We start from the raw sequence: 25,830 nt of genomic DNA on the forward strand, positions 1-25,830 counted from the left end.
CAGAGTTTCACTGTAGACTTCAATGTCTAATGTTAGAGGTTTAGTCCGTTAGATTCAAGTGTTATCAGGTGCTGTAACACTGCAATGTGCTGCAGAGTGTGATCATAGTTAAGTTAACTCTGAATATGCTTAGTGACTTTTCACCTCTGATTTCATTTGTCATCACGTCCTTCTTTTGTCTCAATCTGTCACCTTTTGTCTTCTACACTCGTCGTTCTCCTCCGTTCTCCTCGTCCTCACAGCTGTCGAGACCTGAGCGACTACCAAGAGTTCAGTAGCTCTGTCAGTGCAGAGGACGAATACCTGCCGATCCGTCGTCGTTCAGCCGAACTCGGCATGACCAGGCTTGACCCTCCACCCCACCGGCCCAACCCTCGGGCCTGGATGGATGAATCTGAGGGCAGGGATGGCTTCAGCAGGCGCTCAGGTTGTTGTTATTGTTGCTTGGTAGAAACTGTTTAAAAAATATACTCAGGTTAATAGGGGAGTAGTGAGGTGGAGCACACGTAGTTCTTGGTAGGATCCTGCCCCAGCAGACTGAGCCTTCGGTAAACCTGTGACTTAGTGCACTTGACCAACCCATATCCAGTTACACTAAGGTGTCTTTACCTGGTCATACTGTTTGATGTCGCCAGCCGAAGTGTCCCAGAACAATTATCAGTAACACAATATATCTTTTTTTGTGTCGAGGTGGTTGAACTTTGACGTGTGTGTCTCCTATTTCTGTTCTCCTGTTTTTTACCAGCGTTAAATGAAGATAGACACCATCGTGAAAGTGGCTACTTCTCCCTTGGGAGGGCAGCAGGTGCACGATCACTTCGAGATAACAGCCCATCTGCTCCCTACCGCCATTTTGAGAGAGGACATCCCATCTTCAGCAGGAGAACCATCGAGCCCAAAGACAGCATCCCCTTCAGAAACCCAATTCTTGGTGTGGCCTCTGAAAGGCAGATACCGGAGAAGCTAGATGAGGACCTTCCTGTGGAGATACCTCCGCCTGACCCCTATGATATTGCCGTAGAGGTTGAGGCGCAAGTCGGACCTCGCTCACCGAGTCCTACTCCTTTTAAGATAGCAGAGTCGCTCGCCTCAACTGGCCGTAAAGGTTTCAGCGGCTCACCTGGCCGAGGGTACCCTTCCTCTCACACCTCTTCCTATCAGCAATCAGGACGTTTTGATTCCTCAAGGCAGAGCTCAGCTCAGCAATCCCGCTCTTCTTCTCCCTCGCGTGGAAACTTATCATTCAGACGCAGTGAATCCACCACCTCCCTCAACTTCAGTGGTGGAGGCAGGTCTCAAGGGACAGAACTAGGATCCAGAAACTCCCTACAAAGCTCACGTGCCGGACGTCTTGAGTCAGGAACTCTGCCAAGAAACTTCAAATCATTCACTTCTTCAGTCAAATCCAGCACGATTTCTGATTTTAGGAGCGCGTTGAAGAAAACAGAAAGGAACGGATCAGTGAGTGGTCGGGGTCGTGACAGCAGAAGCTCGTCTCCCTCACGGAGGGGCTATAACCCTGTGGGCCAAACACCTCTTCGCAAACCTGAAATCACCAGCACTTCATCTCAGGGAGGAGGGCGCAACACTCAATCTTTCTCTCCATCCAGGAAACATTCTGATGGTCTGCGTGACAATCACAGTTCGTCACCACCAAGGAGAAATTACAGCTCATCGCGCCAATCCCCCCTTCGTAAATCTGAGTCAGTTATGTCTCTGAATGAACGTAGTCACTACGGTCGCTGTGGATCCCCCATCAGAGAAGGCTACGATATTGAAAGCCAGGCTGTCCTGAGAAATTCAACAGCAAGGAATGGACCGGATGATGAAGAAAACGAACGTGAAAGCACCATCAAGTCTCCACCCAGACGAGGCCATGACACACCAACACAGTCCATCCTCCGTAAGACTGAATCAGGCCCTGGTTTTAGAAGTAGAAGTCATGACAGCCGTTGTTCCTCCCCTGGAAGAAGAGGCTATGAAACCTCTAGTCGCTATCAACTTAGGAAAACAGAAACCAGTGGCTCACTAAGCAGCCCCAGTCGTAACTCTTCCCCTTCAAGGAGAAGCTATGAACCGGCTTCTCCGTCTCTGCTCCGCAGGTCTGAAGTAAAGAGTTCGGTCAGAAGTCATGACAGTCACAGCGTGTTGCCTTCAAGGAAAAGCTATGATGGTCCTCACCTGCGCTCACAGTGGAAAACAGGGAGTAGCAGTAGGAATCACAACAGCCGCAACTCTTCTCCCTCTGGAAGAAGCAACCGTGACCCACCGGGCTACTCAGTCCTCAGAAATGCAGCGAATGGAGACTCCAGTGGTTCCTCTCAGAGAAAAAACACCTATAATGACTCAAAATCTGACTCCAAACAGTCGCCACACTCCTGGCGGGAACTGTCTTATTCCCGCAGCTCTTCGTTATCTCGTGCGGCTTCGCCCTCTAGGCAGAACGCCAACGGCAGCAGAACAGCTTTTGCCACATTGGAAGTACCCAGGAGCCCAAAAAGCAGCATCAGATCTGGGGTTGGTAGACATGTGCCTGATGATCACAGCCCATCTCGTAATGACAGGAACCCATCTCCTCGCACGCGGAGCCCTCCTTCTTCACCCCACATTCAAATGCGGGAGCACACCTCCTCCCAGAGCTCCATGGAGTCCTCGGGGTCGGGCCAGCTGTCGGTGGGGTCCACAGGACGGAACAGGGAGGAGTACGCCATGATGGCTGACCTGCCGAAAGTCAAAATGATCCATCAGAGGGAGGGTCCAGGTTCTGTGGGGCCACCTGTGAACCAGCAGTCCTCTCGGCGACAGGAACTCTTCAAACCAGCCAGGTCAGACTTACGTTACACCGCAAAGAAATAAAGTTGGAATCTTTAAAAAGTATTTAAACATTACCTTGGTTGTCATGTGTATTTATGGCATTCAGTGGTGTATATGACAAGCTCCTGGAGTTAATCTAGATGATGTTTTTAAAACGCTCATCAGTTTTGTGTTTTGTGACTTACTGTTTGTGATGTTCCAGCCACTCCCTGAGCAAACACCCCTACAGAGAGTGGGAAGACACGGTGGACACTGAAAGAGAACGGCACTGTGGTGGCAGTGGGTTTCTATCTCGAGCTCACTCCTCCACCTCCCTGCAGGTAGGAAGGAGACATTTAGCAATGTGAGATCTTTTACGTCTTTTCTCTGATGTGGCTGTCAACTGCATGTTTTACTGGACTCATCTTGAAATAACAAACCCTGGCAAAATAATACATTTTGTAAAAGCGTTAATACACCAACTAAGGTCCCTGCAGGACTTTTCAAAACACAGAGACAGAAGACTGAGATCAGCAGCCGTATAGAAGGTGGTGCTGGAGAATGCAGATTAAATCCATGCAGGAGTATGCGCACACATTAAAGCTCCTTTTCTTCCTGTAAACTATAATCCATTGCAGTGGACCTGAGGTTTTCAGGTTAATGCTTAACCACAGCTTTCACATTCCATACACCAGAAAATGTCTGTGATGTGAAACTTTGGAGGTTTCGATATTTGTTCGGTCGACATCAGTGATCTTCATAATAACTACAGGCTGTTCCCCTGCAGAGGTCTGGCAGTCCCACAGCAGATGAGGCCAGTTCTTGGAAAGGTAATCACCACAGATCAGAACAAATGCAGGTAAGTGCTTCAGCCAGTCTCCAAACTGTAAATGTGTGTGTATGTGTCATATGAGGAGTGAAGTTATATGGTTTTCATTTTCTGATATCCATAATATTTGTATTGATCATAATAAGCCTGCAGCACATGTGTGAATGGGAGTTTATTGCAGTTTAGTCTATTTTAATACAAGCTGTGTTTCTGTGATATGTTTACTGGACACGTTGCCAGTTTGTCTCTTACTCCATAGCGTTTATTGCACCTGGCAACCTAATGTGCTGCATATCTCCACTGTAAGCCTTTAAAAATCATCCTCTAACAGCTGGTTGCTGTGTGTCTGCAGACTTCACCTACACCCTGAAGGGATTTCATAAGACTGACTGAGCTTTGTCAGTTCTGGTCTGCTGGGGCATGTGTTGAAATTCCTGAACTGAAACCAATAGCTGCTAAGAGAGGCTTTTTGGAGGGAGGGTGCACCTTTGTTTGCAAGCCCAGAGATATTCAATGAGGGAAATATACCAAGTAAATAAAAATGTTCCATGTGTTTGGAAAGTAGGCGATAACAAAACTTTTCCATGTCGTGAACCTTCAAGAAGTTTTGGTTCCAGAAAGAGCGAAGGAGTGATACCTCATACCGAACAGACGTTTTATACGTTTTCAGGTTGCAAACGCAGTTCTGTGTGTGATTAATCGAGACTAAAATAATACTCGTGTGGCTGGGGACCCCACCTAGTCCCTCTGAGTTCCTGGGGGTGGTCAGACACCGGTTTTAGGGCCAGCACCGTGCGGTTAGGTACGGGCTTGTTTTCGAAAAACGATCTTCGCGGATCCGCCCAGGAAGTGGCAGACGGGGCAGCGAGGGCAACGTTAGCTTCTCACGACCTGTCAGAAAGTTGAGGAAAGACAACTTTTAAAGGGTTTTAGTCATGTGTAGTCGTGTGGATCCACTTTTCCATTAACACCGCACAGAGACTCAGCTCTGGACGTTGGCGGGTCGCTGGATTAGCTAAATTAGCTCGGCTATGAATGGCGGGCTAACGCCAGTCCTCGGCGACAAAACACGGGATAGTAAAAAATTTTTCACCGAGACTTTTAAAGTTTGCTGGGCTGTGAGGTTAGGATACAGGAAGGGTTTTATTTCCGTGAGTTGACGGTACTTTTCTTTTGTCTTCATTTTACCCTCTGGATCCTGTTATCATGACGGTAAGTCGAGTTGCACCTGAAAAAAGAGTCTCTTCCTCCTGAATTGATTGTTTTTCAAATGGAGTTTGGTCAGGGTGTGTAGAAACCAACTTAGCTTTCACACTGTGGTCAGTTTATTAGGTACACCGCGTTCAAACCCAGTCAGTCCAGCACAGAAGACCTGCATTAGACCAGTATCAGTAAATGTGGGCTCTACTTTGAGCCGCTTCTCATATTTAACCCAACCTCACTGATATAAACGGCAGGGACAAAATAATAGAAACACCTGTTACTATCACGCAGAGCAGCCAGAACTGATGATCCAGGTGAGTGAACAGCTGTGAAACAGTCTGATCACCTTCATGCCAGGACTGTTGGATTGGACCGACTGGGTTTGAGGTAACTAGATGTTCCTCATAAACTGACAGCTGACAGCCAGCTGTGACACATGTTTAGTGTGTTCACAGTGTATTTATGCATCATCATCACTTTTAATTCACATTGTCCAGAAAGGTGGTTTATTGAAAACACACAGAAACAAAGAGCAGACCTGAGGACAGGGCTGTAGTGATGGGAAGAGTGGGTACTGACTCAGACTAACACCAGCGTCTGACCCTTTTCCTAAGCAAGGTCATGGATCTGAGAGCACGTGACGAGGACGAACGTTGTCCCATCATACCAGATCCTGCCCTTTTTCTGTGGCCGCTCCCTGACCCTGCTCATGGGCTTGTGTTGACTAGAATACATGAATTTCTGATGAGGTTTGAGGGGTCGTGGCTTGTTCCAGCAGCTAATTCTCATATGCACAAAGAGATTTGGGAAAAGAGGAGAGAAAACACTTTGCACTATCACTTTTTAATCTCCTTTTATCTTAAAAAATGCTGCCGTCATCCTCTGCTTTGTTTTCTGCATTGCCAGGCACAAGCAGATATGACCCAAGCATTACTTTGGAATACAGTTTGTGCATATTATGTTTGTGTTTAGTGCAGATATCCAACAATCCCAAGTCTTGAGTGTCTTAAACCACTGACACATGATTTATTAATGATAAGAGGCTGTTTAAATGGAAAACAAAGCTTGTAAACTACAGAAAGAATCTTCTGAACATAACACTGCTCACAAATCTTCTCCCTTTTCCTGATCTGTTCTGTTTCTGACCTTTACATTTGTCAGATTAATGATCATTGTATAGAAGAACTGGCTGCTATTGTGGTTTAGAAGAGCACAAGTGAAGCCAGGAAGGGAGTATGTAAATAGAAAAAGGGGTATTTAGAGATGACAGAACTGTATATGAGACCGCAAACAAAACGAAAGGAGAAAGAAAACAGAGCAAACAACAAGCTGTTGTGACAGAGAGAAAAAGCAAAGGGGGATGAGACGAGATGACAAATTCAGGCAGATAAGCAGCGTCAGGAATGAATGTTTCCTAATCTTAATGTGGGTAGTTCGTGTTTTCGTCTTTGTGTCACTGTGTCAAAAGCAAAGAAAGTGCCAGTTCCTGGAAACGCTGTGGAGCAGCTAAAGCACGTTTTATTTTAGCTCCTGAATTCCTTAGTTTCATCCCTGCGCTGACGTGCAGCTCCAGTTTCCAGATCTCTCCGCCTGCTGTCGGATATTTTTTTTTGTCCTCATGATTTGCAGACGCATTTGTTTCCTGTGTATTTTCACGTCTCATATGCAACTTTCTCTGCAAATGTTGCCCCTTTTTCATTTGCAGTGCAATGGAGAAGCAGCCTGCTGAGATATTACATGAACCAGAGCTTTGTTGAACGATGTCAGTGTGGATTATGATCATCATGTTAAATAGCAGATAATATTCAGTCATTTACAGACCCTGCCCTCACCTGTTCCAATGTACCTGTTAATGAAAGACGTTTATGTCCTTCATGAAAAAATACATCAGCAGCACTGGAGCTATTGTTTTCATTGACAAGACAATGAATTGTGTAGAGATTATGGAGTAAGCACCACCCTTCCATATGGAGGTGCAGTCTTCTTTGTTCTGTTTGTTCCTAGTCTTTAGTTTGTTTCTTGCCGTTTCCTGTTCACTTAAACCCTTGAAGACCTGATTGTGATGACGGGCTTTACAGAATAATGACCTTTTGATTCACGCAGACAAACAGAGTTTCTCCTTTCAAGTTTTGTAACATTTTTGTCAGACACTGAAGGTGACACTGTTCTTCTGCCTCGCAGCCCGACCTCCTCAACTTCAAAAAGGGATGGATGTCGAAACTGGACGACAGCGGAGAGGTAACACCCTCGGTCATATCCTGCGCTCCCTCTGCTCCTGTTCCTAATGAGAAAGGCTGTGTGTAAGGCGATAGTGGCAGATTAGTCCTGTATCACACTATTAGCTTGGTGGCTTCATGTCTCCTGTTTGATATGCTTGAGTGAATGAGCTTCTCACTTCTAACTTCATACTCTGCTGATGTACAAAGGGCTTCCTGATTTTTTTTTTAGACCGGGTTTACCGTAAAAATAGGGTGGATTTTATTACAGGTCTAGTGATTTCCTCTTTTTTGTTACTCGTGGTGTCGTCAGCTTAATGTGTGTGAATCCAGAACCTGGCTCAGCCTATCGGTCTGCCGTAGACCTCCATTGTTGTCCAAAAACTATTAAAAACCCAGCAGGGAGCCACACCGCTGACCTGGCTCACATGGTTCTTCCTCACCAACAATGGGAGGCCCATCTTTTTCCAAAAACCAGCTCCAGACGCTGAGAACGGCCGTCACTGTTTACATGCTCTGATCTCTTCAACTTCCTCAGTCAACTTTATTCATTTATGGTGCAGTGTGGAATACGCCTTACAACCAAATCATAACACAGTTATTCAAACTACCAAATCTAGTTGACAGACCAGCAGTGATGCTGCTAGAGCTCTGCTGTGTCTGTTCTGTCTGCTCTGCTGGCTGCACACGACAACGTCTGGAGCTGCTTTAGCAAATAACACCTGTCCTGTTAGAGCTGCTGATCTCACTTTAGTCCCGTATTTATAGATATCTTTTGTGTTTAGTGGAAGAAGCATTGGTTTGTTCTGACTGATGCTGGACTGAAGTACTACAGAGACTCGACTGCAGAGGAGGTATCTTTTTGTTCTTTTCCGTGTATAAGTAGTGAAATTCATTCAAAACGTGATTGTGAGAAGATTAACAGCTATATTTAGTTTGTTTCTGTAAGTGTGAAAGAAACATGGTCTGTGTCTGTGGTGAAAGTGTTGCTGTGTTTTCTCTGCAGAAAGACGACATGGATGGGGAGATTGACCTGAAGTCCTGTATGAAGGTGTCTGAGTTTAATGTGGAGAAGAACTATGGCTTTCAGATCCAGGTAATCCTCCCTTCAGTACACTGCGTATGTAACGGTTCATGTTCATCCCTTTTTGTCTTCCCCAACCACGTCTGCTCCCACTTCTCCTCGTTATTCCGCTATCTCGGCTCACGTTTCTGTGGGTATCGCCTCCACCTTCCTCTCTCTCAGGTCGTCTTTATCATTTCCATCTCATCCCAGTCCTGTCACGGCTTTGTCTCCTTAACCTGTTTCCTGTTTCGTTCTCCAGACGCAGGAAGCTGTGTTCACGCTCTCAGCCATGACGGCCGGGATCAGGAGGAATTGGATCGAGGTTTTAAAGAAGTGTGTCCGGCCCAGCAGCTCTCCAGACCTCACACAGTAATTCCCATTTGAATTGTTAAATAGAAACATATAAATGTAAATACTAAATGATCTTAGTGCAGGGTAAACTGCACTTTGTAACAGATTTCATGCATGTCAGATTTTTCTCAGGCTAAAATTCAGAAATATAGTTTCAGACAGATGTGACCTCTCAGGCTGTTCAGTTCATATAAGCAGTGATAAGATGGTACTTTTCCTCTTTATCAGCCTTAAAAAGCAGCGGTTTGTAGAGGTTGAATTCTTTCCTGGTTAGTTTCGAAGTTCTTGCTCACAGCCAGTACATTTTTGGATCGCTCCTCTGAGGCGTAGCTGCAGCTCAGCCCCGACTAAACACAGTCACACTGTTACTGACACACATCTGTCTCAGCTGCTGTGTACTTTGGCTGTTGCAGATGAATCAAAGTTTCATTAATTACCGACAGTATGCACTTTTCTCTGTTTTCATAATGACTCACCCACAGCTCTGCTTGTTCATGCTGGAGCTTTTGTGTGCTGCTGATTTAGCTACTTTAACAATCCTGATGAGTTCGTCACTGATCAGCAGAAGAAGAAATTGTTTTTATTTCAGTTTTCCTGATTTGTAATTCATGTATCTGTCTAATCTTGCCCAGATTGCCCGACAGCAGCAGCGACAAAGAAAACACCCATTCACGTTTTCAGCTCTCATCCCGTCGCCCATCATCACGTTACAGCGACGTTCCAGCAGAAGCTCAGACCTCCACGCCACTTGCCCAGCGAACGTTTGGCTGCGTTGAATTGTCACCTCTTCCCGCCTCCACCAGCCCCCTCCCAGCCAGTCAGAGAGAAGCAGGAGAAGGGCAAGGGAGGGAGCACAGCCAGTGGCAGGAGGAGAGGAGCACAAGCAGCCAGTGGGAGGCTGTGCTGTCCAGTAAGGCCACTGGTGGAGGATCGAACCAGAGGCTGCACTTGGAGGATGAAATAGAGAAGAAGTGGGCTGAGATTGAGCGCATGACAATAAAGGAGAACAGATCTATACCACCAATGGGAGCACGATCTTCCAGCCAGTCAGCCAATGAGGCGCTGCAGAGGGAGGTAGTGCGTGGAGTTGATTTTCCAATTTGCAAATTAATTCAAATGCAAATTAACCCTTCATCTGTCTGGATGAAGTTTCCTGTTTTCCTGCTTTTTAACACTATTTCCCTATTTCAGCAGAGTTTTCCATCTGAAGGCATGTGCAGTGGAAAACTGAAAATAAACACTGATGAGGCTGAAATTTGAGTGATATGGGAAACGCTGCTGAAGCTCCTGTTTGTTCTGCCTCTGTGTGTTGTGCTGTTTGTGCATCTTAGTTTAAATCTTGTGTTTTCACTCTGGCACAGAGACACATGATACGCAGGCTGAGCTGCAGTGGAAGGCTGAGCAAAGAGAACACTTCAATCAAAAAAGAAAAGAAACCCCGATGTTTCCTTTGTGTTTAAATCTCTTCATCTAGAATCTGATTGGACGGGCTTTTAAAGGTCACCAGAGAACAAGACTGATGTTTAAACGATATGAACTTTTACTGCACCAGCAACTCTAAACTCCAGCTGGTCCACAGTGTCCCAGGTCGCAGTCAAATGAACACCGGCATCATCAGGGTTCATAAGTCAGTGGGGAGGACTGACCATTTTCTCCTGAGCTCTGTTTTCATTTCGTCCTAATCCGAACCTTCCACTGCCAGCACCCACCTGACTCCCAGCATCACATTTAAAGTTACGCTGACCAGCCGCCGTCCCCGGCCCCCGTCGCTCAGTGGGCTTTACCTCTGTCTTTCTTCTCTCAGGTGGCGTCACTGAGGCAGCAACTGCAACAAGAGGGAGGGGGAGGGCGAGGTTTGGGAGGAGTGCAGGGCGGCTGTGGCCCCGAGGCCCCCTGCAGCCGCAGCCTGGCATCCATGGAGCGCGCTCACAGACACGCGCTGGAGGAGCTGCAGAGGCAGCACGAGCGCCATATTAAGGAGCTGGAGAGCGAGAAGGAAAGGCTGCTGCTGGAGGAGACCCAGGACACCGCACGAGGTCAGTCAGAGCGTGGGTTGTTTTACTGGACCTTTAAATGACTGATCAGTGAGAAGGTCAGGAAGAACTGGGTTGGGGGCAAAGGTCAGGTAGAGTTCACCACTTCCTTGGGCTGGTTTTCTTATGAACCTCCTCTGTGGTCAAATGTGTGAAAAGCTTTTCAGACAGCACAGTGTTTTTCTGTGTGTTTCAGTGATGGAAGCTTTGAAGAAAAAACACCAAGAGGAGCTGGAGAGAGAAGTGGAGAGAGTCAAGAGACTGAACAGCGGCGCGCTGGACTCTCAGAGTTTGCGAGCTCAACAGCAGTGAGTAACTTCGGATCAGTGTGGTAGAGACGGGCTCTGTACACCACAAATACTTGTGGGCACAGTAAACTGGCTGCACATTCAACCAGTCTTCATGTCTGTTAGCACGACAGAGGATCCATCAAGAAGCCAGTCTCTCTGTACAGGCCGAGTTCACTTGGGCTTTAAAGTGAAAACTGGTCGACCACAGGAGGTTTTGTGTGAAATAGCAGGTCAAATGTTCAGACTCTTACGATCCAGAGTTCCTCGTCTAAGTCCGGCCTTGTCTAAGGGCATTGTCGCAGCGTCCACTGGCTCCTGTTGGGCACTTCAGGAATGTGAAAGAATTTGGTCAGAGATTAGTTTTTCTTTGTGAGCGTCACAAGGCCTCAGTGGCTGCTACTGGAACCTGCATTTTAGGGCTTACCTGAGTTGCCTACTCTGCAGTTTTCTCTGTGCTCTTCCTTATTTTTGTGGTTATTGGGTCATGAGCAGTAAAGATGTTGTAAACCACAGTAGGAAATGATTGCCTCATGAAAAAACACTCATACTTTTCCCAGCGTGGTGCTGTTATTAAATGCAAAACACACTATATAATAATATTTGTCATAACTTTAGAAGTTCACATTAAGTGCAGAGCAGAAAAAATGGAGCTAGAATTGAATAGGAAGACTTCGCTGACATATTTCCACATCTGTATTTTTGCTGCTCTGACAGTAAAGAGAAAGCCCGTAATGTAACAGTCCAGCTGAGGAGTTTACATGTTGTCTGTAAAACTGCAGGGCAGAAACCCAGTCGTTGCAGAGAGAGCTGGCTGGACTGTCTGAGCGCTACTCTCAGAAGTGTCTGGAGCTGAATCGAGCTGAGCAGAACAACGCCGAGAGAGAGAGGGAGATCAGCCGCAGAGAGAGAGACATGGAGCAGCTGAAGAAGGAGAACCAGGTGAGTTATCAGTAGCAGGGTGGGAGCAGGTGACGCAAACAGTGTTTTTATCTTTAGGTCATGACTAAGTCGAATGAAGGATTGAAGGTTTCTGAACCATTACTCTGTTACACATTCAGATCTGACATCAGTCCTTTGCCACACATTATCCCAGTGCTAAAAAGATTATCTTTCATGCAACTCTGGAGTTTGTAGTATGGTTTAAAAGACTGGTCATCACTGTCTGGAAATGTAGGGCAAGCGGTGGGCATCATTCAAAACTACTAAACCCAAATATTTTCCTCTGCAGAACCTAAAGGCCCGTTTGACGGAGGAGATCAGCCGCAGGCGATCTGCTGTCACAGATCAGGGCTCGGGCGACAACAAAGACAGGCTGCACTGTGAACTGGAGGTATTGAACCGATGAGGATGGTCTGGGTCTGGAATTTGTTTCACTTTACATTGAGAAACCCTGCGTTCATTTCAAACATTCATTGTGTGTTTTTACAGGATAGACAAATAGATACTGTATTCATCCCCCATGGGGGAGATTCAGATTGTCCTGCTGCTCTCATATCAACTTTAACATAGAAATTATACTATAAAATAAAATATGAAATATAATAAACAGATAAAGTCACTCAGTCAATAACATATAACATATATCAACAGTTAAACAGTCTAATGGCTGTGGGGACAAAGGATCTCCTCAACCTCTCTGTTCTGCAGCTCAGTGAGATGAGCCTCCCACTGCAGCTGCTGCTCTGTTTAGTCAGTATATATTGTAGAGGGGCTGTTTATTATTGTTTAATATAGAAAGCTGCTTCCTCCACATCTGCTGCTCCACCACAGTTCTGAGAGGGTCCAGCCCCCTGCCCAGCACAGAACTGGCCTTTTTCTCCAGTTTGTCCAGACTGACTGGCGTGGTGCTTTTGTTCTCCTACAATCCTAAAAAAGAATCTAAGTTAAAAGCAGCACTAACTGGACAAATCCAATAGCTGACTAGTCCCTGGAAAAAGCAGTTCACTGAACGCCTGCACGTCATCTAAGAACTATTTCTGTACAGTCACTTCAATTCTCTTCTCACCCAACAACTTCTATAAGAATAAAAGAAAAGACACGACCAATTTCGTTAGTCTGGTAGTTGCACGATTTCACCTTTTACCGTTTATCTAATTAAAGTTTGGTAGATTAGATTATGCAGCATGTCTAGTTTCAGTTTTTTACTCTTTGGGCAAACAGCACTGACTTGTCAGGCATCGTCTGTAGCAGCACATTCATTTCTCCTTCAGTGTTGCAATTTTCAGAGTATGAAGGGAATGTCACAATAAAGAGAAACTGGCCAGAGCTCTGAGTTATGTGCTGCTTAAATGACAGAGAAAAGCCACTGGATGTAGTCATTCTAAGACCTTAGGGCAGAAAGATATTTTTCTGTGTCGTGTTATTTTTTGTGTGTTTATTTTTGGCAGTAAAAGAAAACCACCCTGTTGTTGTTGTTGTTGTTGTTGTTTTCCTCTCAGGTTCTTCTCAGGGTGAAAGAAAACGAGATAGAGTACTTACACAAGGAGATCAGCTGTCTGAGGAATGAGCTGCAGTTTCTCAACACGGTACTGATCCTGTGGGTTTTATTTGTTTCACTGAGCCTGAGGCGACCTGTGTGCTGCTGTGTGTATGTACAAGTAGCTGCAGACCCCTTCACTTATTGCACACTGTTGTACATTTAACTCATTTAGGAAATGGAAGAAGTCTGGAACCTCCAGGACTCTTCTGGACAAACTGAATAACGGGGCATATTTTTATCAGAAAGTGTTAAACTTGACAGTAGCAGAATGAAGAACTGTTGATGCTTTTGCCTCACAGGAGAAACGGCTGGCCTGTGAGCGATACACAGAGGTGCAGGAGGAGCTGAGTGGGGTCAAAGGCCGGAGCGAGCGAGAGATCCAGAGCCTAAAGGAGCACCTGAGGCTGGCCATGGCTGCTCTGCAGGAGGGGCAAAAACTGGGCAACAGCCTGGACCACTGAGAGCCTGTTGCTGGTACTGAAGCTGTGGCTGACACGGTGACAGGTGTGGACAGGTGGAGCGCAGGAACGGAGATGTCCACTAACTTGTATTTGCTGGATCTGACAAATTCTTTCTGTTGACTTGCAGGTCTGTCTGCACCATAGTGACTGAATCAAAGAGGGATCCAGAGAAGCAGAGGAGACGGTTGTCCTGGCTGTGAGCAAATCAGAGTGCCTTAGTTTCAATCATCCTGCCAATGAGCAGCATAGAGTAGCTGTTAGCTGGTTTCGTTACACTGGGCCACACATGATATAAAACTGCACTTTTCATGTTTTTTTTTGTTTTTTTTTAGCTTTTGCTTTTGTGAGTGTAAGTGTGTATGAGTACGTGTTTGGTCTGAAAACTGGAATATTTGTTGAGTGACTTTTTTCTATCAGGTCTTGTAGATAGTATTTGTTTTTTCTTTACGTCCGTGTCTTCTGCCAGGGGTCAGCACGGTTACAAAGAGCTACTGTCCTCTGCGTTTTCTGATGTACAGCTTTTCAGTCATGTTTACTCTGAAAATGGCACACGTTTCTTTAGAAATGAGAGCGTCAATGAGAGATATCATTTGCTGGAATCTTTTTTTTTTTTTTTTTTTTATTAGTTTATACAGGTGCTTATGTTTTATTGTTTTTGTGAATGCACACTTTTTGGAAAAAATACTGGGATCCTTGCAGGATATGTTGGTGAAAGTTTCAAATTCCTGGCAGGGTGAATGGGAAGTTGCTTGTATGGAGGCAAATTTAGGCTCAACTTTCTTTGGAGATGCATGTAAAAGCTGTTGAATGAATGTCAGATGTCTTTATTTTAAAGCAGGAAGTTTCCAGTCTCTCCTGCTCTCATTTTTGGCATTTATGTGCCGTCACCACAACAAATGACAGGTGTTGCATTGATGAGCCAATTTTTTTATTGACTGTATGTTTTGTGATAAAATGACTTATCTACCTGTCTTTTGAAAAGTGTTTTCATATTTAATATACTGACGAGCCTGTATCATCTTTGTAAGTTATACACATTTTTGCAACCAATAAAAAAGTTCCACCGAAACACTTTTGATCTGTACGTCGTATCAATACACCTACACCTGCAAATGTTCGTTCATTACATACAAGGACATTATTTGTTTAAAATTAAAGCAGAGCAGTTTCACCATTATAGAAACTGCTATAAAATGTAATTGTCTAATACAGTTTTATCTCGGGTCTATGTGCAGATGCTGTATGTTGTAATGTGTTACGAGCACCTTCTTTAATATTCTGTCCATCATTCTGCCCATGTTGGAAATAAGTTTTTGCATCAATATCAGTTGGATTTCTGTGAGAAATGGCTCATGAATAAACTGTTTTAATCAAATTAAATATTGAACACCTTGGTGTGTCATGCAGTTCATAACAAAAGCACCTGGTGTTTCCAAGTTTGCATGTCATAGGTTTAACTTATTATAGCGGGCGCGCTCCTGTCTTGACGCAGCTTTCCCTCCAGGTGGCGCGTCTGTGTTTCTCAACATAATTAAACCAACGAAGAAGTACAACCGGAAGCGGTTCAACGGCAGCAGTCATGGCGTCCACAGCGGCGACCCGAACGGCAGCTGGTGCCGCTAAAGTCGTTAAGCCGCTTTTTAGTCGAGATCTGGACGAAGCTAAGCGCAGGGTCCGGGAGCTGTACCGGGCCTGGTATCGAGAGGTCCCGAACACAGGTGGGTCAGTCCGCTGTGGCGGGTTAAAGGCGTAAAAAGCCGCGTCAAGGTCGCGTCTGTGCGGATAACGTTAGCTGCTAGCATATAGCAACAACATAGACGGTCCGAAAACAAAAACACGGTCGGTTCTAATCGAAAAAACTAAAGAAATAAAGAGAAAACGTTTGAGGCTGCAGGTGTGTAACCTTTAAACAAAATAGTAATAATACTGTGATTTGCTTACAATGAACGAAGAATATTTGTGTCCTTCCAGATGCAGTTTATACCTGTCAGTTTTCATCGTTTGCCTAAATTTCTATTTACAGGAAGACGTTTGAAACTATTTCAATATTGACCCGTGAGCCTTTAAATCCACTTTAATACTGTGTGTAAACTAGAGAAGCACAAACTGAGGCTGTTTCTATGGAGCTGACAGGACAGAAGCTCAGTCCCGTTAAAACAGTGTCTACAAGTAAAAACCCAAACCAGCAACTGATTTATTCGTCTCTCATATAATCAAAGCCTGATAGACTTTTCCTCTGTGCCGTAGCCTCCACTGTTGTACAGCAATATGTGTTATGGAACCACATCTGCCTTATCCTTAAAAAAAAAAAAGTTGATGTGATGGAAACTCTGACTTTTCTATTGTTTGTTTTTCTGCAGTTTCAACGTTTCAGCTGGACATCACAACACGTCAGGGAAGAGACAAAGTGAGGGAGATGTTCGACAGAAACAAGCATGTCACCGACCCCCGTGTGATCGACATGCTGGTCATCAAGGTAAACACAGCCCCACGATAATTTATACTTAGTCACTAATCATTTTAAATCAATAACTGAACTAATATGTGGCGAGTTAGTTTCTTACAAGTGCTGGTGGATCTAAATTGCTACCTAAGTTGAATAAATGCTGGTTGTTATTAGAACAACAATAGGCTGGTTAGTCTTGGACCTGCTAAAAGGGTTTCTGTGCATGTTATTTATTCCTCAGGGGAAAATGGAACTCCAGGAAACGATCCACGTCTGGAAGCAGAAGACCCATGTACTGCGCTATTTCCACGAGACTGAGGAACCTCGTCCCACTGACTTCCTGTCTAGATTCTACAGGGGTCATGACCCATGAACTGTGTAGCTGTCTGCTGGCCACCAGTCCCACTTTGCTTGTGTCTAGTGTGACAGATGTTCCCCTTTTCTGTAAATACACGCTTAACTCTCACACACCTAAAGTTGCGTCTTTTATTCGGAGTGAAACATTTATTGTGTTTATCCTAAAGTGGCTGTTCAGCCAAAAACATGTTCTCACTTTACCCACAGTGTGCTCGACAGTTTTTTCTTTCATATTTAATGAAGACATTCACATCAGTTTTTCATTAGGAGGGGCCAAAACAGTGTTGACACCCAGTGGACAACACTGTTGCTAATAATAACAAAAGATTCATTTAGATTTTGCATGACCTGTTCCTTTAAAATAGTAGTGAAGAACTACTTTTGTTGTTTTACATGTACCGAGGGCGGCACCTACAGGAAATGCATATTTTTTTAACTGTTCCCAAATCTTCTCAGAAAGACTGTTTCTTTTTCTCTTCTGGTTATATTTTGATCAGTGGTTCATTGAAAGAAAACATTAAGACAGTAAAATGACAAGACTGACTGAGAGAACACCAACACTTTGTATGAGGGACTGTCTCTGTTTTATGAGCACACAAATGCCATCAACTTGCACCGATGTCCAGTGAGCATTTTCTGCATTGCACAATTGCTATTCCCTTTATTAAGACTTCTGTAGTGCATGCAAATACAGTACAATACAGTCAGTCTGGGACAGCCCTATCTCAGTGTTTTCAACAGCAACAACCCTGAATACAGTGCACACACAGGCGACTTGAACACACGGCGGAGGGAACTCCAGGAAGGCATTTATCTGCTTTGACGCTCTTAGACTGTTTCCAGTGGTAGTGACATAACAAGACGGTCTGTGGAGAAAAGAGATCTTTCATTACTCATTGTTTCATCTGATAATTGTCTCAGTTCTTTGTCATATTCTTACTTGGATAATGTTATGTTCAATATTCATACAATTCCTTCATTTCTTTAGCTCAAATATGGTTGGGAACAGCTTCAAAAAGTCAAAATGAGCACAGGAAGGCACCGTAATGGATTATACTCCCCTGTCTCCTGGTGCATTTGAACACTTAGAGGAAAATCAGACCTGTAATGCTTTTTTTTAATGTTTTGAATTAGTTTCAGATGTGAAGCTATAATTTTGAGAAAAGTAATATTTACAATTGAATATACTGGCAGCTGAACTTGGTTTACAACTGGGGTTAGAGAAAAAAACCCTTAAACTCATAAACACGACTTTCAAATAAAGGGGAGGTCTGATGTTTACGCTTGTCCTCAAATGCAGCATCAGTATAGTGTCTGGCTGATTACAGCTGACCCAGTGCATTACAGACATTGAGAAATTGTGTGTGTGTGTACTCACAACCACAATTCACACTGAATCCCACAACTGAAGCCGGTGGTACCTGACAGCAGGGAGCCTACAGACCCCTCAGTCATCGTCGTCATCGTCCTCGGGGACAAAGATGTCGTGCTCCTCCAGCAGCGCTGCAAAGCTCTTGCTGATCTGAGTCCCCACATACAAGAAGGGCACCACTACCAGAGCAATCCGGATAAGGCCGAAGGGGGTCTGCTCCCCAGTGTCACACATCCCACCATAGAAACAACCAAGTTAGTTCATGTCAAGCAGCTTGTCCAAGGCTGACCTGCACTACATCTGTGAGAAACCTGCAGTAGACGTGTTTACTAAACTCTTCCCAGCAGCAGGGGTTGTTTATTTCTTTCAGTGTGAGTCTATTCCTGCAGGGAGAGCTCCTCTCCTTATGTACACATCACCCCAACCCTTCACAGCTGCACTCACCTTCTTGGGTTTGGGCAGAATGGCACCGGACGAAGTGCACACGACTGTGCGGAGCGGGGTCACGCACCTCCCCGGCAAGGTGGAGGGGGCCAGCGGCGAGGAGCGGCCGTTTCTGAGGGCCGACAGTCTGGCCAAGCGACCGAGGGCCGACGCCATGTTTACAGCCTTTGCTGCAGCAGCAATGCGGAAAAAACGGAGACTATATGTTGGAAGTGAAGGAAACAACGCCCCCCTGTGGTGATGTAACGACAGTGTCTAATATAAATTCGTATTGCTCTACATTTATCCGATAACTTCTGTATAGAAGTATATAAGGTATACAACTACCCAGCAGTACATAAAGTACTTCAAATTAGAAGTATATAAGGTAGTTAACGTCAGCTACCCAGCAGTATATAAAGTACTTCAAATTAGAAGTGTATAAGGTACTTTTTGGATACTTCAAGTACATTTGGATGATGGTCCTTTTACTGCAGTGACATTTGGAGTGCAGGACTTTTACTCTGTGGTACTTCTACTGTTACTGCAGTAAGAGTAGCAGTCCTTCTTACATAATAATACATAATATTAACTAATATGTTAAAGGATAAAATCAACATTGCGCCCCCTGCGGGACCACGTGCTTATCTACACCGGAACCCACGTGGTGGTTGATCTCTTCTCACGCGTTTTTAGTCTCCGGGATGATTTCTCGTCATTAGTTTGTAGTTTGGGTCGCAGCACGGAGCTGTAGTCTGTAGTATAACATGTCCGGAAAGTTCGAACTGAAAATCAACTCCCAGTTCGCCCAGAAATATGAGAAGTACCGACAGAAAGAAGAGCTACAGCGGCGTAAGTCTGGGGGCTAACGGCGGCTAAGCTAGCATGCTAACAGCCCAGCGCGGTGCGGCAGGTTTTTGTAGTTTCTGTGGTTTTCTGTGGTTCGGGAGGATAATGTGTGTGTTTGCTTTGTCCTGCAGTGAAGGACCGATACGGAGACCGAGCCGAGGACAGTGAGTCCGAGTCGGAGTCCAGTTCTGGTGACAGTGAAGTGGTTAGCATCTCACATTTTCTGTTTTATAGAAACGGGACATGTTTACATGTTTACACTGGGTCAGACCCTTCACGCTCTGTATTGAAGTGTAATTTGATACGAATTAAATGGTTTTTTACACATCAGCCTTCACTCAATAACCTCAGAGTCCTCAGGTCCTCATGTGGCTCCAAGTTGGACTCAGCTAGTTCCTGTTTGTTTTCATTCCCCTGAGATGTGTCTAGAACTAGACTGGAGTCCACCTGGGACACACTGATCTGATTAAACTGAGTTTAGAAAGACACACACCTGTGTATATAAGGTCCCACAGTTCACACTGCAGGTCTGGACAGAAACCAGGGTGTGAAGTCCAGGTACTCTCTGTAGGGGATAAAACCAGGTCCAAACCAACTGTGCAGATTGTGAAGGGATCTAAAAATGTTCTGAGGCCCCTGTGCACATGTGCACGCACACATCCATATTTATTAACACAGATCAGGAGAGTCCCTATGTGAGTTCAGACTGTCACTAGATAACGCTGCCTCAGGCCTGTCCTGCTCTGCTCAGTAATCTGCCTTTTTTTTGGCCTCTGCAGGAACTGGACCCTGAGGTTGAAAGAGATTTTTACAGAACCTTGTCGCTGCTGAAGAAGAAGGATCCAAAGATCTATCAGGAAGATGTAACGTTTTACTCAGAAGGTGATTTATTAAGTGTCTCCCCCCCTTTTGATTTTTCTGTCACTGTTTCACAGGCGTTGAGACTGATCTCAGTCTGTTGCTTTCAGGAGCAGACGCCAGTGACGAGAAACATTCGGCCTCAAAGAAAACAGTGAAGCCCATGTACCTCAAGGACTACGAGCGTAAAGTCATACTGGAAAAAGAAGGGTGAGCTGTGGATCGTTTCTGCCGCTGGACAGGATCAGTCCAAACCACCAGGATGTATAATGTGTTTAGACGATATAATTAAAATGTTTACATGTTAATTTAAATTTATTAGGAATAAAAATGCAAATCATGGGTTTAACTGTTCATTGATTTATTTAAAATTGCATATTATCTTTTCCATGCTCTACACTTGGAGATGGTTTTACTTTTAGAACCAGTCCAAGGAATCAAACTAACACACTCTGACTCTGAGCTCCAACCTTTTTATTCCACAGTAAATACGAAGATGACGATGACAGTGACGATGAAGAGGCCGCCAAGAGACAAGAGGTAGGCGAAGTTAGAAAATAATTCGGTTCTTTCAGGAAGCGAGAGATTTCAGTAACTGGTTGTTTCATTTCCAGAGAGCGGCCTCACCGAGCTACATCCAGGAGCAGAAGGAGCTGAGGGAAAGGTGAGACTCGAACCATCAGAAGGCGTTCGACAGAATTACCCACAGACTATTTACAGAAACCAAAACTTCTGTTCAGCTTCCGTAAGTTCGTCCAGGACAGTGACGACGACGTCGACGACGACGATGAGGGCGTTGAGGAAGGTGGAGGATCACAGCTGCTGACCAGGAGGATCAAAACTCAGGAGGAGAAGGTGAGACACTGTCACCAGCAGCTCCTCACCTGTGAACCCTGTTGTGCAGAAGCTTTACAGAGCTAGACAAACGTGTCTGTGTCTGTCTGCAGGACAAAGAGGAGGCAGATTATGTGGAGTGGCTGAAGGGTCAGGCCGAGCTCGAGGGTCCAGAGGAGGTCAAGGACATGGTGAGTGTAAGGAAGTATATGGGGAGGGGCTTAAATGTAAGATGCTGAGTGGTGAGACTTGTTTATGTTGACACAGAAATACTTGAGGGACTACTGGAATGACCCAGAGCTGGATGAGAAGGAACGTTTCCTGAGGGATTACGTTCTAAACAAGGGCTACCTGGACGAAGATGAGGATGATGAACGGTATGTGAATTTACAGCCTGTGAATGTTAAATTATTCAAACGTTTGTGTTGCAGCAGCTGCACGGGAGGTGACGGTTACAGACACAGCATGAGTGTAAGTTTAAAGCAACAAGCAGAACATCTTTAACACTTCATCATCTGAGGCAGATATCTAAAACGCTAAAACAAAAAATATAAAGACTGTTCCGACTTTTCTTACGGTTGCATCGTACTTCTAGACTTTTCATTGGAGTCGTCTGCTTCTGGACTTCGGTTAGAAACAAATGAAATTATGTTCAATTTATAATAATCTCTCCTGATACTTTCAGAATCCCGACCTACGACGAGCTGGTCCAGGACGACGTGGAGGACTCTGATGAGGAAGGGGAGACCTTCCTGCAGCAGCAGGAGGACTTTGAGAGAAGCTACAACTTTCGCTTCGAAGAACCAAACGCAGAGCAAATCAAGACGTACCCTCGCACCATCGCCACGTCTGTGCGCTCCAAGGACGAGCGCAGGAAACGCAAAAGGGAGGAAGTGAAACAAAGGAAACAAAAGGTTTGAAACAAGTTAAAGCATCTAACTGAACCTCATGGATGAGAATCTGAACATGCACATGACAATGTTAAAGCCCAGAACCACATTCCCAGGACAAAATTGGTCAACTGGTAAAACTGGATGGTTCTTTTTGTGTTTTGCTCTGTGATGGAAATGAAACACAATTAAAGAACAACTTTCATAGTGAACACACTCCTGTTAATGTGATGGAAGGAGCATAAGAGCTGACAAAGGCAGCTTTATTTATGTTCTATTCATGTTCTGTTGATTTTGAGCAGCTGAGAACAGTTGAAGTTTGGAAACAGATGAAAGACACACACGGTCAATGTTTCTGTGAATGTAGTTTGATCATTTTTAAGATTTTAAGAAACGTGTCTTAGCAGTTGTGACACAAACTTGTTAGTCCAGGGTGCGTTGCAGCCTTGATCCATTGAAAATGTCCACGATCGTTTGCTGAAAAAGCGATGATGATGTAATTAATTAGCTGATGAGATGCTGCTTCCTGTTGACCTTCAGGAGAAGGAGCAGAAACGGGAGCAGCTGAAGCAGCTGAAGAACCTGAAGAGAAACGAGATCATGGAGAAGCTGAAGAAGCTGCAGGAGCTGACGGGCAACGACACGCTCGCCTTCAGTCAGACGGACCTGGACGGAGACTTTGATCCACAGCAGCACGACCGGATCATGCAGGTGTGTGCACACTGACACTGACTTCTGTCTAATCAGACCCTTCTCTATAACCTAATGCTCCAAATGCTGAACCAGTCAGACTAAAGCCACACAAACACAACAAAGTTGGAAGGTGTTGCTTAAACAGTGTGTTTGACTAATCCCAACCCCTGGTTTCTGAGTGTGGGTTTGACAGAAACTCTAACTCTCCAAGTTGCTGTAAATGCACCAAGAAATAGGAGAAACTGCTCATTACTTTTTCCATTTAAGCTCATTGTGTTTGGTTTTTGCATGCTTCTGTTTCCAGAAAGTCTTTGGAGACGAATACTATGGAGGAGAAGAAGAAGAAAAGCCTCAGTTTGACGACGACGAACTTGATGGTGAGTGTTTCCTGCAGGTTGTTGGTGTTGAGGAAAACTGATTCAAAATATTCAACAAGAAAATGAGACAATATGATGAAATATCTTAGATTTTATTCTCCGATTTAAAAATGTAAGATGAGCAGACATGAAGTCTTCATGCAGAGTCTTATTGTGTGACCTTCAACATGTGTGGAACCACAACCTGCAGCTGCTGATCAGTGAAACCAAATCTGATTCAGCTGCTTGACCTGTTGCTGCTGTTAATAAGAAGCATCTTCACTTCAGGAACGTTCTGTCTGACGTTAGAGATTCTCGGAAAAAACATGTTTATGGACTAAATTCATCTACTGAGGATCAGACAAGAAGACCCAAACAAACAGCTGAGACACATGAGGAAAACTCAGCAGGCCTCCACGTCCCCATGTCCCTCCGATCAGGGAAGGGAAGTGTTGTGGATGTGGTTGGGATGTCAGCGTTCCTGTCAGACCCATATCTTTGTGCTGCTGTCAGAAGGAATAAGTCAGTTCCAGGATGAACGTGGGCAGTCGACCATCGAAACCTTCCTCCTGACATTGGTTAAAGAATCTCACTAAAAACTAAACCGAATCAAATGTCACAGTGTGGTAGTTAACCCTGTCACTGCCTCTCTGCTGCAGACGGCACTGAATGCATCAGACGTTCAGATGATTGCACATTATGAATGAGGCTTTCTGTAGAAGCATGTGTTGAATGGGTTGTGTGTGCGCACAGAGCACTGGAACTGGGACACGTGGACCGGAGAGGGGCAAGAGGACGGTGAGGAAGACTATGATGGGGAGGAAAACGAGACCTCTGTGCCACACTGTGAGGACGAAAACTTTATCGTGAGTTGACTCATTTTCCCACCGTTTACTTTTATTATTTTTACTGTTAAAAGCTTTTGGTTGATGAAGAGTTCATTCTGTTGAACCAGATGGATGCAGACTTTGACCCCACCCAGCAGACTGCCTCCAAGAAGAAGAAGAAGAAGGAGAGGAAGAAGATGAAGAAAGAGGATTTACCTCAAATGGGCAAAAAGAGAAAGAAGTCTTACTTTGCAGAAGTCATCACCAAGAGCAAGCCTGTGTTTGATCCCCGTAAGTCGATAAAACCCCCCTCCACTCGAGTGTTGTTGTCGTTAGCTAACTGAGGCTGTGTGTGTTTCAGAGGAGAAAAGCTTCGAGCAGTACTTGGATGAGTATTATAAACTGGACTATGAGGACATCATAGACGACCTCCCCTGCAGGTTTCGCTACAGGCAGGTTCTGCCCAATGACTTCGGTCTGACCACTGACGAGGTGAGAACAGCTTCACGTGACTGCACCTCAGCTGCTGCGCCTGTCAGGCCTTCAATCCTCCACCTACACTCAGTAATTTTACTGTTCGCTGTCCAAAAACAAATAAAACTCACGCTGCTGTGATGAGTGTTCAAGTGACTGACCTGGTATTGCTTCTCTCCGGGGACAGCTCTGACCAGGGCATGATCTGCAGTTAATCTTCTCTCTGAGCAGAGCTCACAGCCATTAGGCAGCAAATCTTAGAGACTTAATCCGAACATGAACAGATCAATAACATCTGCCTGATCACATGTGTTTTTATTGATTTGAAGTAATGAGGGTTCTGGTTCCTCAGATTTTAAAAGCTGATGACAAGGAGCTCAACCGATGGTGCTCTCTGAAGAAGACCTGCATGTACAGGTACTGGACTGGATCTTTCAGTGTTTACACAGCAGCTTCAGTGTTCACAGCCCTTCACTTTCTGCACACTGCACAGTGTTTTCTTCTTAAATGAATAAAATGTCCATGATGACAAAGTGAAAACATCAGGGTTCAGAGGAAACAGTCGACCTTTTTCACTGCTGCTTCTTTGATGTGTCTCTGCTATAAAGACTAACTCATGTTTTGGGTTAACGCGATTGTTTCCCCAACTAATGCACACCACCTGTTTTGCAGCCTGATCTCATTTCTTGCACGACTCCTTTTCTCTGTGCTCAGGTCTGAAAAGGAAGAGCTGAGTGATTTGAAGAACTATAAAATCAAGGCTGAGAATGAGAGGAAGAAAAAGGAAGTCCTGAACTCAGTTTACTCTGAGTGAGTATGATGTGATGCTCGTACTAACGTGATGCCTCTCTAACAATACATCCACCAGTTTATCTCATTATTTTTCTGATTTGAATCTTCAGGGAAGATAAAGAGGAGGCAGAGGCTAAAACCAAGGTGGGGAAGAAGCGAAGAGATCGCCTGAAGAAAGCGGAGAGGTTAGGCAGAGGAGCAGAGGATGATGATGAAGCCACAGATTCTGCAGTCACAAACTCTGCTGAAGAGATGCTGGCCCAAGCTCTCAGAGAAGAGGAGGAGGAAGAGGTTCTGATACCCAAGAAAAAGAAGATGGAGGAGGAAGAGGAGCTGCTGATCCCTCCTGAGGGAGCAGCAGATGGGAACAATCGAGGAAAAAACAGGACTGAGAGGCCAGAATGGTCCAAGAAGAAGCACAAGCACTCAGGAGGACGCCGCGGATCAGGAATGCTTGGGGTGAAAATCGGTGGCCGTGAGTTCAGCAGACAGAGGCTGAAGGCCTACGGGCTGAATCCAAAGAGACTGTACTTCAGACAGCTGGGCCGACAGAAACGCAAAGATAAGGAGAGGAAAGAAAAGCAGAAAAACACAGAGTGAAAGCAGCTTTTATTGAACCACTGATATACCTGTTGACAGTACAGTCCCTTAGAGGATCAGGCTGATGATCTGTTGTTTTTAGTTTTCACAGACTAAAACCAACTTAGTTGAGATTATTAGTCTGTGCTCTGGGATTTTTCTAAAAACAGACAGGCCTCCAGTGGACAACAATGGAGTCGATAGCACAGATCGATAAGCTGAACCAGGTTCTGGATTCACCCACATCACGCTGAGGACGCCACATTCATTTCATTTCTCAAAATCTGAAATAAACATGCAGTTAAAGTTTAACAGCTGTGCATTTTTAGACATTACTGGCAGTGTGTTATTAAGAGGAC

The 25,830-nt window shown here is 44.9% G+C and overlaps 4 protein-coding genes and 1 non-coding gene across 8 annotated transcripts; 4 read left to right on the forward strand and 1 right to left on the reverse strand.

Moving 5' to 3' along the window:
* The first annotated feature begins 705 nt into the window (after positions 1-705).
* triobpb (TRIO and F-actin binding protein b) lies at positions 706-14,792 on the forward strand. 2 transcript variants are annotated; one of them, XM_026324911.1, is made up of 15 exons: positions 706-2,825; positions 3,017-3,134; positions 3,581-3,652; positions 7,007-7,063; positions 7,827-7,895; positions 8,048-8,137; positions 8,367-8,476; positions 9,091-9,532; positions 10,263-10,494; positions 10,688-10,799; positions 11,561-11,720; positions 12,010-12,111; positions 13,220-13,306; positions 13,560-13,764; positions 13,849-14,792. In XM_026324911.1, exons 1-14 carry the CDS (start codon positions 1,711-1,713, stop codon positions 13,719-13,721), a joined length of 2,928 nt encoding a protein of 975 aa, XP_026180696.1. In that variant the 5' UTR covers positions 706-1,710; the 3' UTR covers positions 13,722-13,764; positions 13,849-14,792. The 2 variants fall into 2 exon arrangements, with proteins under 2 accessions (XP_026180696.1, XP_026180697.1); XM_026324912.2 differs by lacking the exons at positions 706-2,825; positions 3,017-3,134; positions 3,581-3,652 and adding an exon at positions 4,309-4,834.
* Positions 14,793-15,280: 488 nt separating this feature from the next.
* Positions 15,281-16,637, forward strand: ndufa6 (NADH:ubiquinone oxidoreductase subunit A6). Its single transcript, XM_026324075.1, has 3 exons — positions 15,281-15,439; positions 16,082-16,197; positions 16,409-16,637. The coding sequence occupies exons 1-3, from the start codon at positions 15,301-15,303 to the stop codon at positions 16,538-16,540; spliced, it is 387 nt and encodes a 128-aa protein (XP_026179860.1). The 5' UTR covers positions 15,281-15,300; the 3' UTR covers positions 16,541-16,637.
* A 531-nt stretch (positions 16,638-17,168) lies between these two features.
* On the reverse strand, positions 17,169-18,565 carry smdt1a (single-pass membrane protein with aspartate-rich tail 1a). 2 transcript variants are annotated; one of them, XM_026324078.1, is made up of 3 exons: positions 18,341-18,565; positions 17,969-18,109; positions 17,169-17,390 (listed from the first exon to the last, which is right to left on the reverse strand). In XM_026324078.1, the coding sequence occupies exons 1-2, from the start codon at positions 18,494-18,496 to the stop codon at positions 17,972-17,974; spliced, it is 294 nt and encodes a 97-aa protein (XP_026179863.1). In that variant the 5' UTR covers positions 18,497-18,565; the 3' UTR covers positions 17,169-17,390; positions 17,969-17,971. The 2 variants fall into 2 exon arrangements, with proteins under 2 accessions (XP_026179863.1, XP_026179862.1); XM_026324077.1 differs by having other exon boundaries at positions 17,946-18,109.
* Positions 18,566-18,984: 419 nt separating this feature from the next.
* On the forward strand, positions 18,985-25,783 carry kri1 (KRI1 homolog). 2 transcript variants are annotated; one of them, XM_026324620.1, is made up of 18 exons: positions 18,985-19,171; positions 19,300-19,373; positions 19,948-20,050; positions 20,137-20,236; positions 20,512-20,566; positions 20,641-20,690; positions 20,767-20,881; positions 20,974-21,051; positions 21,128-21,237; positions 21,546-21,774; positions 22,291-22,461; positions 22,748-22,820; positions 23,553-23,665; positions 23,755-23,917; positions 23,988-24,118; positions 24,453-24,517; positions 24,815-24,910; positions 25,003-25,783. In XM_026324620.1, exons 1-18 carry the CDS (start codon positions 19,087-19,089, stop codon positions 25,490-25,492), a joined length of 2,301 nt encoding a protein of 766 aa, XP_026180405.1. In that variant the 5' UTR covers positions 18,985-19,086; the 3' UTR covers positions 25,493-25,783. The 2 variants fall into 2 exon arrangements, with proteins under 2 accessions (XP_026180405.1, XP_026180406.1); XM_026324621.1 differs by having other exon boundaries at positions 20,143-20,236.
* LOC113141723 (Z30 small nucleolar RNA) lies at positions 24,233-24,331 on the forward strand. The gene has a single exon (XR_003296799.1). It is a non-coding gene; the product is annotated as a Z30 small nucleolar RNA (small nucleolar RNA).
* Positions 25,784-25,830: the final 47 nt, after the last annotated feature.

This window comes from Mastacembelus armatus, chromosome 8 (genome assembly GCF_900324485.2).
Source record: "Mastacembelus armatus chromosome 8, fMasArm1.2, whole genome shotgun sequence".
Classification (NCBI taxonomy): Eukaryota; Metazoa; Chordata; class Actinopteri; order Synbranchiformes; family Mastacembelidae; genus Mastacembelus; species Mastacembelus armatus.

What these genes read in the sequence shown, in the direction of transcription:
- triobpb (XM_026324911.1), top strand. Translation starts at nt 1,711, where the DNA reads ATGTCTCTGAATGAACGTAGTCACTACGGTCGCTGTGGATCCCCCATC. An exon ending in ACTATGGCTTTCAGATCCAG is followed by an intron (nt 8,138 to 8,366) that starts GTAATCCTCCCT and finishes TTCGTTCTCCAG; the next exon opens with ACGCAGGAAGCTGTGTTCAC. An exon ending in GGCTGCACTGTGAACTGGAG is followed by an intron (nt 12,112 to 13,219) that starts GTATTGAACCGA and finishes TTTTCCTCTCAG; the next exon opens with GTTCTTCTCAGGGTGAAAGA.
- ndufa6 (XM_026324075.1), top strand. Translation starts at nt 15,301, where the DNA reads ATGGCGTCCACAGCGGCGACCCGAACGGCAGCTGGTGCCGCTAAAGTC. An exon ending in TCGAGAGGTCCCGAACACAG is followed by an intron (nt 15,440 to 16,081) that starts GTGGGTCAGTCC and finishes GTTTTTCTGCAG; the next exon opens with TTTCAACGTTTCAGCTGGAC. An exon ending in TCGACATGCTGGTCATCAAG is followed by an intron (nt 16,198 to 16,408) that starts GTAAACACAGCC and finishes TTTATTCCTCAG; the next exon opens with GGGAAAATGGAACTCCAGGA.
- smdt1a (XM_026324078.1), bottom strand. Translation starts at nt 18,496, where the DNA reads ATGGCGTCGGCCCTCGGTCGCTTGGCCAGACTGTCGGCCCTCAGAAAC. An exon ending in TTCTGCCCAAACCCAAGAAG is followed by an intron (nt 18,110 to 18,340) that starts GTGAGTGCAGCT and finishes ACTGGGGAGCAG; the next exon opens with ACCCCCTTCGGCCTTATCCG.
- kri1 (XM_026324620.1), top strand. Translation starts at nt 19,087, where the DNA reads ATGTCCGGAAAGTTCGAACTGAAAATCAACTCCCAGTTCGCCCAGAAA. An exon ending in GTTCTGGTGACAGTGAAGTG is followed by an intron (nt 19,374 to 19,947) that starts GTTAGCATCTCA and finishes TGGCCTCTGCAG; the next exon opens with GAACTGGACCCTGAGGTTGA. An exon ending in CAGAGGAGGTCAAGGACATG is followed by an intron (nt 21,052 to 21,127) that starts GTGAGTGTAAGG and finishes ATGTTGACACAG; the next exon opens with AAATACTTGAGGGACTACTG.